Below are 12,485 nucleotides of genomic sequence, written 5' to 3' on the forward strand. Positions count from 1 at the left end.
GTGAGGTAAAGACCGCTTTACAAATGCGGCTAAAGCGATCCGACGGGTCGCAATTACAAGAACGCACGGGGCTTTCGCGCCCCCAACGATGCACAATTAGAATTTTGACGGGCGCCGTGAATACTCGCGACGGGATGGGGGTGGCCTGCACCGCGGGAATCGTCAAGTATTAGTATCGCCAACATATGTTTCATACATCTGCGCCGAGGGAAATAAACGTTTTAATCTCGTACGCGGTATTTTAATACGTAGATTGGGTATTAGAAGCGGCTAGCGATAAAAAAACATGATATTTTTTAACATCGTGTAAAATTTTTATTTAAATAAATAGAGAAATAACAATCTTTTTTTTTTTTTAATGAGGTCTACATTAAGCGAAAATTATAAAAGATAATGATGACGGGCGTTTTAAATAATTTGATTATTAATTAAATCAATAATTAATTTAAAAATACATATTTTTTAATTTAACAGATATTATTCGTCTATTTGTTGGAATAAAAATTTTATGTAATGTTGAAAAGTATGTTTTTTTTGCGTATCGAAATATATCTTTACGAAGAGTTTTCGTGATTCTTACAAGCTGAAAATGTTAAACGAAACTTTAAGAAAGATGGACTTTTTAGTTTCTCTAACCTGTGCTGAAATTTCGTCATTAAATAAAACAATCCGAGATATAACGTTCCGGCTACTCATCCGAATGTGGAAACTGATATTTACTTCTCTGAAAATACAAACTTTTGTAAACATTCGCATTCAGTGAATAACTAATTCTCCCCTCCCCACACACAGAGCGTATATTTTTACAATTTTAAAGAATTAATTAAAATCTCTTTTTCATCCCAGTCTCTTATATATTTTTTTATTCTCTCTCCCTTACGGTAAAATGGTAAACGTGATGGCAAATTATATGAAAGTAGCACTTCTCTCTCGGCGAAAATTCTTTAATGTCGGTGGAGAAAAAAATTTTCGACAAAAAGACGTCGCGCCGTTTCCAGACCTAGATCGCCGCGCCCGATATCGGACGCGGACGACCATTAGACTCGTTCACCCCGGTCGCTTTCGTGCCCGAGGAGTCTCTACCATCCCCTTTTCCCCCCTCCCCCCCCCCCCAGAATGGAATGGGTGGTGACGCGAGGGTTGATTTTGCGAGAGACCGCAGAGGTCGGAGGTTCCGCAGGCATTATGTGCGATTCGAATCATGGTATTATTCTATAATCTATTCCGCGGGCGAGAGATGATAGTGTTGGCGGTGGCGGTTAGGCTCTCGGTTGCATGCCGATCCCCGGTGGTGGTGGCGGCTCGTTCGACCTGCACGCCAATGCGACCGACCCCGCCCGCCCATCCGACCGTCATCGATAAGCAATGCCTTTGCACGCGCGCGTGCACACTTCGGTGAGTCCGTGTATACACGCGTGTTGAATCCTCCGCGTTACGCGTTACGCGATATGCAACTCGCCGTATATTTGGCCGAATGAACGCATCGCCGGCTTCTTGACTATGCTCGACGTCTGATCGATAAGGGAACGACGGCCGCTCGCTCTTGTTACCGCTTAATGCCGAGGGTGTCTCGTTGAAGAGAAAAAAAGAGAGAGTTTGTCGAAGAAAAAAGGATAAAGGAGCGAAATGGCAGACGAGATAACGACTTGGACGTGAGAATACGTTGATTTATGGAATTTGTAAGAAATACGGTAGGATACACACACGCACACACACACACACTCACACATAGTGTCTCTTAAACCATGGCTCGGTTGGGATTTGATATCAATTTTCGTGCCTATTGTGTCGGCGAGACGTATAAACGATATTAATATCGATTTATTAAACCAATAACTGCACCTATGATCGCGATTTAGAAATTTTGCGTAATTTTCACAATTGATACGGGCGCTTATACTCTCGTGCAATCGCGCGCGGAAAGCAACGATATATCGTTAATTATATTTACAATTAATGAGATTTACGAATGTAAATGTAAATGTAAATAATAAATGTGATCGAATCTCTCGGCGATCACGATAACGCGCGCCCATAATCTGCGTAAGCGTAACGATCGTCGATCGACCGGAAGTTTTATCATCGATATCAAAAGTTAAACGTGATCGCGGAATCGATTCGCAATAATTGCGCGCTCGATCATCATAATTGGCTTGTCTGTTTTTTTTTTCCTCTCCTTCGATATCTCGTCGAAAATCATACAGTCGGTGGATATCGACGCGGGGAGACGCCCCCCGTCGCGGGCTCTGAATTCTCGAGAGTGCATACAGGGCAATCGTAGCTTCTGACCTACAACCCTCGGGAGCACGGCCCGGGGCCACGACCCCCGGACAGTTTCCACACGCCTCGTAATCCGAGGATGAATCCCCAAGATCTACGGCGATCCTGGTTTCGCCGAAAGGTCTTCCCCCGAGCTCTCGAGCTTCCTGTAACCGAATCCCTGCTCTCCGCCTGATTCTTTCCGGCGTAAATGTAATCGGCGAACGATTCTAGGAGGGAAAGTTTTATATCTCAATTTTGACATCTCTACGTCGGAATCGCCGAATGGGAGAAATTTTGCATCCGGTGCAGAGAAAACGTCGAATAAAATTTTGTCATCTCTATCTACGAGAGGAAGGTGTTACGTCTTATTCCTCGATATCACGATTGGTGGAGATAAATAATAAAGAATATTAATATACGTGCCTCTCTTTTTTTCTCTTTTTCATATTCTACATTTTAACAATGCAATCTCATTACTATTCTTCTTTTCGCGACATACACGCATACAAACACGCCCATGGACGAGCGCTTATATCTTATCGTTGAATTTCTCACGCTTCGTATCACGCGCATATTAATTGTATTTTATTCGACGTAATTACGCGTAGAACGTAACTCGAAGCGAATAAACTGCTCGATAATTTTGTGTAAATATGATGGACGAAAAAGTGAATATTATAAGAGGGGCAGGTGCAAGCGAGGTCGATCGATTGCAGCAGCGGCATCGACCTCGCGCCAGTCTGACGTCAAAGGTTAATTCGTCGGCTTATGAGACTGTCGCAGAGAGAGAGAGAGATAGAGGTCAAATTCTGAAGTGCCCGCTCGGATTAAACTCGAGGCAATATCTGACACGGGAACATCGATTGTCCTTTTTAAATTATTGATAACATATCTAAAGAAGTTATATGTCACGCGCGAGATAAAAGTCAGACTATTTCAAGGCGTGTATCTGTCGCGTTTTTTTAAAGATTCCAGTCGTACATCCGGTCCTTATTAAATCTTCCATCGCAATAACACATTGTAACACATTATAACATCTTCCCCCGACAACCATAATTATAGCTATCTGATCATGGACCGAATATAGTTACGAGTATCGAACGCGGTGAGAATAGATGGTATATTAAAGCCGACAGGAAAGCGCGCTTATATATATGCCTTTTAAAACGATATACAATAGTTGCTAATATACAATATTCTCTCGTACGTCTATTATTTAATTACATTATCGAGAGACACGGTGGTAGCGTCTCTCTCGCGATGAGAATCATTATTTTTATTACTGCTATAACAATTATAGTCGTATAATCATTTGCGAGTTGCACGCAATAAAGGAGGCAAAAACGGAGATGCACGCTAGAATGGAACACGTACACGTTCGAGCCGGCAATTAATCAGATTATTGCCAAACGTAACGTATAGCGGAACCAAAAATTACCGTAATTACTCGCGGGAAAATTGATAATGACGTTCGGGAGGAAACCGCGGCGTTCGATATAATAACCGTTGGCGTTGACGTTGCAAGCGTGTATACCTCCGGAGAAATTTCATCGTTAAACGAGCTCCGCTCACGTACGGTCGTTGCCGAGAAAATACGCCGCCGACTATCGTTGCTCCGTGCGAATTTATTATAATATCGTTCGATTACGCTCGACGCGTTGTTCCAACTATTCTGACCGATTATAGCCTCTCTCGCACGATGCGTCGTCTATATTTTCTCCTTCTTCACGGCGAACCTTTTAACGACGCTGCATTAGCTTAATTATTATTCGAAGATTGCCTTTAAAAGATGGCTCGCAATTATTTATCGTCTCACTGTTACCTCCTTCTTATCGCCGTCGAGATAAAACTCGACTAGTTGTACGAATCCCGAGAAACGAGGAAGATGGATAAACTGCCGAGAGAGAGAGAGAGAGAGAGAGAGAGAGAGAGAGAGAGAGAGAGCTGAATTGAATTCGGGAAGATCGATGCCTTCGCGTTGATCCGAGACCACCTTCCAACCCGAGGAAGAAACGCCTATGAAAAGTGCTGAATCGACTCCTTCTGGCGATTCACGCAAAGTGGACGGTGGTTAAACGCGTAAATATTTGATAACACGACGAGATAGGCGGCGGTCTATCGATGGTGTGTTTGGGTACGCGATGCGAGAAAGGGGTGAGAAACGTGGGGAGAAGGAGGGGAGCTTTTGGCCGCGCGCATAGCTCGCATACCGGACCTTCCTCGCGTGGTATGTTATAATTAGTGCTCCCCTCCTCTCCTCTCCTCCGCGCACGCACGCAACATTGATGATATGTCCACACGGGCCTCGGAATATTTCCCTAATGAGATGGCCCCAATAAACAACGGGTTAAGTGCGCCACTCTCCTCCCCCTATCAGCCGCGAGGGCAACGCGCGCCGAGTCGCGCCCTTTTCGCGCGTACGTATAAGGTCACGGGGTACAGGGCGTCGCGCGTCAATGCCGGATGTTTATTGCCGCGACGAAGAGGATTTCCCTTCCCCCGAGCACAGGATATTAAGAAACGTCAATGCGCGGAATAATCGTAAAAGAACGAAACGCGCGCGGCTGCGTCAAGATGTGCCATTCGACAAAGTTTTTCAATATGTTCCGCTAATTCTCCTCCTCTCTCCCTCTCTCTCTCCCTCTCTCTCTCTCTCTCTCTCTCGCCAACGAGACATTTCTTTCGATTTTATTACCTCTCAGAGTTGCGTGTGTCCAAGTGTATGTATGCGCCGAGAGTTTTCGCAGTGACGAGGGCGCACGAACGGACGAGAATTAAAAAATTTTAATTTGCGGAAAATTTTCCGAAAATATTGCGAAAAGCGAATCATGTAACGCCTGATCAGCGAGTCACCGAGATACGATTTTGCACGATAAAAATAAACGCGCTAAACACATATCTCACGGGCTTCATTTTATTAGCTCGTCCCGCAATAGATTTATATCGCGCATCTCGCATGCATAAGCGCGTTTTTACACAACCCGCTCCTCGGCCAGATGTGGAAGCGTCAGCGAAAATTATTTGCTTCCTCGCAAAAAAAAACAAAAACGCAGAATTCTTAACGTCGCGCAGCCCAGCCCCGCCTAATACGCCTACGTATCGGATGTAAAATCGTGCGGAATAATTTTTTTCTGATCCTCTCGGATCGTGATTAAAGGATCTTTGATCTCCGAAAAAAAATCCCGAATCTTCTGTTCCAGATCGTGTGACTCTTCTCTGGTGAAGGAGCGCGGAGCTTATTAATAATCGGCGAAACAAAATTAATAGTATCGCAGGGGGGAGAGGGAAGAGTCGCGCCGTGAAAAGTGTTCGGACTGTACGAAAGGGTCCCGTGGTGGAAAAAGTTTCTATATTAGCGACATTCACTCTCATTTGCTACCGACAAACGCCGTCGTCGTTAGATGCGCGGGAAGGATAATAGCGGAGGAGAAGGGAGGGAAGGGGACGCAATTACTAGAGTCGTCTTGGGACGAAGGAATATAGGGTGGACGACGCGCGAGCTCTCCTTTCTTTCCTTTCCTTCCCTTTCTTTCGTAATAATCGTTACGTTGGATAGTTAGCATCGGGAAACGGCGCGCGGCCTCGTGTGTTCGGGTAGGTGCACGTGAGAGATACCAATACCGGCGATATACCCGCAATTATGTTTCATCAGGAATCTTAATTCGGTACTTTGAACATCGTAACACCGACGACTCCGGGACAAAATTGCTCGCCGAGCACTCTTGTATCTTCGGTGTAAGATGGCGACTTGGGAAATTAAATATTCTATCATTCCGTCTCTCCTCTTAGCGTAGGCATTCTTCTCCGCGAATGTCGCGTAACTCTTTAAAAGGAATATCGCGCATACCACTTTGGTAATTGTTTTCTCTCGCTCTTGACACGGCTATTTCCATATAACAGATTGCAACGAATTAACGGACTCGTGTCTCGAGAATAAAATAATCTTGGACAAGTTACGCCATCAATATTCCATTAAAACGAACGGATTTAGAATGCCGACTATGATTATCTTAATAGGTTGTTTAACATGTTTGTGAGCAACGTGAAGTCTGACCGATATTTTTACTCGCGATACGCGCGTTTTACGGCAAAAAAAAAAAAGACGAAGAGACATGCATACAATGATAAAGTTCGATATGATATTCTCGTTGTGAAATATGTGATACGACAACGGCGGACGAACAGTGGAGGGGCGTCATCACCGTTATCAATTATACGCCGATAAAGCTGCCAAACTGAATCTCGGAAACATCGAGCAGTTCCGATCACCAAAACGCCCCTTACGCTCGTTGATCGAAATTTATTGACACGCCATAATTACACGCCACGGAAGTTGATTGTGCAAGCGTTCTGATTCTCGTTAGACGCGCGCTTGTTTAATGTGCACAATTCTCTGAAAATTTGCGTTAAAATCGAAATAGCGATGAAGGGAGGACACATGTTCCGTCCGAAAACAGCGACACACGCTAATAATTTGAGATTACCAATTAAATGACTTGTGTTTCAAAGAGAAAATCGAGCAACATTTTCTTCCTCGCGAGACACAATATTTCAAAAATTGGAACCCAGATAAAGAGAAGAAAGAGAGAGAGAGAGAGAGAGAGAGAGAGAGAGAGAGAACAAAGTCTTATATATTCTTTTAAATGGAATTTTTAAGATGGGATTGGATATATTTTAAAAAAATGTATGCGTCTCATATTGTAAATAAAATATTATATAAGATAAAAATTCTCTCTCTCTCTTTTCAAGTTTTTTCTTCAACTCTTTTGCGGATCCCTTTATTACAGAGCGATGTTTGTTTACACATTCGATTGTAAATCAAAGAAAAGAACGCGTCTATGAGGATTCGCGGGCGAATCCTCTCTCTTTCGTGATCGGATTAAAAAATGCGGAGAACATAGAGAATTCGCGTGCACGGTCGGTAGGGAAAAGTGCAGCGATACAGCATACATATGTGTATTCATTGCCGCGAACGGGTTAAGCGTTCCCGATTTCTATTTGCGTTTCGTTCGGAACGCACTGTTTGTCTTCAATTCGCGAGGATCGAAAAATATCGGGGAGCCATACGAGTTAATGGCAGCATAGACCGCGAAGCGATTCCCACGTTTCGAAATGCGTTTCCTCCTCCACCCTCTTCTCCTCGTCCCGACAAACAAAATACGACGATATCAATAGCGAGCTTATATTAAATTGAGCGAATTTTCCACGTCGTTAAAATTCCTTCTGATCGCCATCTAAGTATTATATAAGCACAGACCTCTGACTGTAAAATCTGGAAATTGCTGGAAGTTACGCTTGTAACCAGCGCGCAAATAATTCTCTTTCGCTCCTTCCGTTTCCGAAGGCAAACGGTAGAAAAAGAGATCGTACGCGAGGGGATGCCCCGTGTAATAATTCGAGCGCCGTTTATACGTAAGGGAGAACACATCGGGGGGGATATGGAATGCGGAGAGGAATTTCGGTCGGGGGCGAGCAAGCACGAGGTGATGTACGTTTAATAACGGGAGGCGAGTCGGATTCGCACCCGTTTTGCCACCGTAATGGAAAAGAGAGAGTCGGCTCGCGGACCGGTTTTACGACATATTAGTCGCGAAAATCGTAGATTCTTGAAGTGCCTGAAATTTTTCCGCGACACGGGAAACGTGCTGTACGCGACGTATCGTTCGGTAAGACGATAAATCGAAGCGCGAATTCCTGCTTTTTATCGGCGCTTATTTCGACGATATCCGTGACAAATCGCGCGAAGATTTAAACAAGCCAATACAATAGACAGTGTATTGACGCGAAATTGCACTGAGATTTCTAATATCTCAAAGATGTGCGAAATACATTAGCAATTTCGCAAATGCTAATTTCACCGATATTCCGCGACAAGAACAAAATTGTAAACTTACGTATACAGCGGTACTCCGGCTTCGTCTTTAAACCAGAAAACCATGTGCAGCGTGTCTTCGCCGGGAGGAGTGATGTCGCACGGTAATTCGGCGGGCCTTCCTTCCACGACACTGATGTTCACCAGAGGAACTGAAAACAGAACATTCGACATTCATTTAACGATCGTTTCGTCATCTCGCGCTAATTCCAATCGAAAGCTCGTAGGTTGCGTATCACGATTGATCTTTGAGCATTTCTCATTCGCGCGCCATTTCCCCGTTACTTTGCGAAGCCTCTATAATAGGGAGATTTTTAAATCTCCGATACGCTAGAGGAAATGAATTTTACGAACGATTTTTCCGAGCGAGCGTTTACAAGGAACGATGCGAAAAAAAAATAAATAAATCGAAAAGCGATACTCGCGTTCGACGTGGAAATATCCGAAATATCGGCGGTATGCCGGCCGCGGTCCGATAGGATGATACGCGAAATCGGCTGGGCGATGGGATTAAGAGATTCGGCTTATGAAATTCCGTTTCTCCGTGGACATCCCCGTCCGCCGTAGCGTCGTTCGCCGGCCGGAGGCGCAATCCAGGCTAGACCGATTCCAGCACAAGTTGGATAGAGCTCGTTGGTCAGATCGCACACAGGAGGACCAATTCCTTCCGTAAATTTCCGGTAGGCTATTCCCCAAGAAACGAGTTTCCATTCGATTCGGTCGGCTGCCCTCGTTCTCCGCCCCCCGTGTGACGAGCGGGAAAAAGAAAATCGGGAGGGTTAAGGGTTCCGTCGGGGTGCGCCGAGTTCCAGGTAACCCGGGAATCTTCCGGACTCTTTTTCTGTGCCGCTGACCGATCGACGCGAGAAAGAAAGAGACCGCGCGCGCGTCTCGCCTCGCCGCTTCCGATTTGTCGCGCGCGAGAACGGAAATCGCCGTCGGCTCCTACCCTCGAAATTCTACTAGGATGAAGCGGTCGCGGTCTCTCTTTCCCCCCTGCCCCCTTCCCGCGAAACAAAGACGACAACAACGAAAAAAATCTATCTTGTACCGTACTGTACGTTCCTTTGCAATAAAGTAAGTCGCGGTCAATTCTTATCTTTGTGTCTCTGTTTTTAATAAAGAATGATTTTTATTTCTTCTTTTTATCTGTATTTATTATAATATCGAAAAATAGTAAAGCTAAACTCTATATCTCTTCAAATTAAGAACGTATCAATTTTGATACGAGATAGCGTAAAAAGATTGATGTAACAGTTGTCTAAAATTAATCCCTTACTGCTGACACAAAATTCTCCTTTATGTAGAAAAAAGAAATTATTTCTAAATAAAGTATCATCTATATTGTATAATAAACTACACAATATTCTGTTTGTTTTACATAAATAAAATAAGATAGAAAAAATTATCTCAACAATATATATGTCAAAATATGATAAATCTCTTAATATATTTCGATAAATCGAAACATGAAATCTTCTTTTATGTACCTTCACCTCTCGCCAATAATCGATACATTATTCTTAACCTGCGCGTCTCCTGGGTGTTTAAGATGGAATTTTAAAAGACCTTATCAGCGCTCGAGCAAGGGACAAGTATAAAGATTAGCATAGGCTTAGTATTTATTACATGCCTCCGGCTCCAACGATGGGCATAAATATTGTTTAAGGGCGACTCTTTATCATATAAACGCCTCGACGTATAACGGTACTCATTTGAATTCCTGCTTTTTCCAGGGCATAAAACGGGCTTCGTCGACGCGCAACAAGCCGTTTACTTCCACCCCCATGGGCTGGCTTGTCGGAACCGTTGCTACCATGGTAGCAGCAACAGCAGCGGGAAAGCCGCAAGTCGTCGTTGCTGTGCGCGGAAAATACTAGAAATTTTCTCATGTGGATTCGTTACAATTTTCAGTATTTTGTTTTTTCTACGTTGTTTAATCGCTCATAAATTCAAGGGTTTCGCAGCGTGTACCAGATTTTAAGAAAGGCACATTTTCAGTGGAAATTAACTGAAATTAAGCTTGCTTGAGAAACAAAACTTTTATAAAATTCATCTTGAGATACGCAAAAATACTTTCAAAGTTTTACTAAAATATATGAATAATTATAAAAAAAAAAAAAAAAAAAAAAAGAAATTATTACAAACGTTATTATATAAATTCTTATTATAAAAACATATTCTTGTTATAAAAAATTGTTGCCATTTTCTTTCTTTATTTTCCAGAATATCCTTATATATTGAACATCTCCATATATAAAATTCAGTAAAATATTTTTCTAAAAGAAAAGTAAAACGTCTTCTTTTATATTACTGATATATTGATTACAAAAAATGCTAATTTCGGACAAATGATTTCAGGTAAATAGTACACCGTTTTATCTTATATCCCAGTGCAAATATGCGTTTATTCGAGCCAATTACACATTTCTGCGTAATTTCTAAGTCGACGAACATGAAAGCAATTATTTATGGAGCATCGAGCGGCCAATGATCGACGCGTATACGCGCGTGTACTAGCGTTTAAATACCAAGCGAAGCCTTGAAAGCGTTTCGATTAATGGAATTCCGCAACACGTCCGCAATTAACCCTCAAAGACCCGAGGCGCTGGCCGAAATGTCCAGAGGCGCGCTAATGGCGGACGATGGTCGTGTCGCATTCGAAACGCATTTAATGAATTCATTATCGATCAAATCGCTATTCGACTACGCGTTTAGCGAGCACTAACGCTACGCGAGACACTATTCCCGATTCGAAATCGATACGCGTGAAATCGTTTCCAACGATCACGAGTGAATTTTTACTCTAGCTAAAAATTAGACACGGCGACAAAGTCGGGGAATGTTGGCAGTTTCGAATCGCCGGACCGAAACTCTGGGCTGTTCGTAACATTGATCGGACAAGTTTCTCGATCGATTCGCGCGTCAAAGAAAATTTCAGTTTGCGCCAATTGTTTTTCGTTAGTGTGATTGCTACCTTGAACTGCGCACAGGATCGTTAAAGGAAATGTAGCGAGAATAATACCGCGAGTTTCGAAACTCGATACGAGTTCTTTATTCTCTCTCTCTCTCTCTCTCTCTCCCTCTCTCCCTCTCTTTTTTTGGCGTTAAAATAAAGTATATAAAAAAGTTTCGAAGCGTGCCCATCTGCTCTGCGATGGTACGCAAAAATGTGGCACTGGTACGCGAGATTTAATTGAATGTCGCGGATAAAGTTCCAACTTGTACGGAGGAAAACTCGGAAAAGTTTAGCCAATACTCGCGGGGAAAGGAAAACCGGATATGTCACGTTTGAAACATAACAGACGTGTGATGCGTGTTTTTAACACGCTCAATTATATTGTCGTAGCCGCGCATGACGACAGATGTTCGGTTACATCACCGTGTCACTCGCGTATTTCAGATTGATGTCTTCGTTAATAATTAACAGCGCGCGCTCGGCAGCTTCGCGGGAGTAATTATTATGGCAAGAGAGAAGGAGAAAGAGAAAGAGAGAGAGAGAGAGAGAGAGAGAGACAACATAAAAGAAGAGTTACATAATTCTATTAATAATGCCAGGCTATTACATTTGTCGGAGAACCACGCGAATAATAAAAACTTTCGACAAAAACTTCGCCGTGGGAGGCATTAATTGCTAACGAGGAGTGAGAGATCAAAGTCATGATCTTAATGCGACTCGTCCCGAAACATTTTGAGAATGTCCGTCCTTCGTTTCCTTCCTTTTTTCCCAATCCGTTAATATCGCGCACCATGTGGTGCAGGGAAAATTGAACCAAACTTTGCGCGCGAAAAAAAAAAGGGAAGCGAGTCTTGCCGTAGGTGGACGTCGAAGTCTGTTGTGTCCCTTCCCCCTCTCTCCTCCCATTCTCGTCCTCGGGGGATTTTCGCGTGAACTTTTCTCAACTTATATCTTCGGCGTCTTCGGCTGAGCCACGACATGACAGTGAAAGCAAGTATTTTCATAAATCTCCGGGAACGACGTAGATTGATCATGTCGCCTGTATCGACGTCGCCATTATACCCTAATCGCACGAGCGGATATACGTTAATGGACGATCTCCCTGTATGTATCGCGTGCGATTTAAGGCACGTGTACGTATGCGCTAAAAGATAAACCAGCGAAAAGGATAAATATCGAAATATACAGGTATTTTAAATTTCGTGTGTGTTTTTGAATAATATGATTTTCGCCTGGAACCTCGTTTGGTTCGATTATGCATCGTAGAGGTTTGAAATAATTTTATCGCGATGAACGCACCGATCGCTGATTAAAACTCGTCGCACGTCTCAAGCCTCGCAAATGTATCTGCCACGAATTAGCACGCAATGGGAGCAATTTCGCCGCATTACG

General features: G+C 43.4%; 2 protein-coding genes across 11 annotated transcripts in view; one reads left to right on the forward strand and one right to left on the reverse strand.

Annotated features, from left to right (window-relative positions):
- LOC138941272 (glucose dehydrogenase [FAD, quinone]) overlaps window positions 1-12,485 on the forward strand; it is a 266,478-nt gene that overhangs the window by 195,231 nt on the left and 58,762 nt on the right. The window lies entirely within an intron of this gene.
- The window catches only part of LOC138941271 (kin of IRRE-like protein 1), a 347,460-nt gene that overhangs the window by 175,349 nt on the left and 159,626 nt on the right, over window positions 1-12,485 (reverse strand). For all 10 annotated transcript variants that reach the window (XM_070310778.1, XM_070310779.1, XM_070310781.1 and 7 more), the window contains one exon: window positions 8,157-8,286. In XM_070310778.1, the coding sequence (XP_070166879.1) occupies window positions 8,157-8,200 (44 nt within the window). In that variant the 5' untranslated portion in view covers window positions 8,201-8,286. The remainder of the gene's footprint in view (window positions 1-8,156; window positions 8,287-12,485) is intronic.

Source organism: Polyergus mexicanus, unplaced genomic scaffold (assembly GCF_030449975.1).
Source record: "Polyergus mexicanus isolate NDT 795.1 unplaced genomic scaffold, iyPolMexi1.0 SCAF_18, whole genome shotgun sequence".
Classification (NCBI taxonomy): Eukaryota; Metazoa; Arthropoda; class Insecta; order Hymenoptera; family Formicidae; genus Polyergus; species Polyergus mexicanus.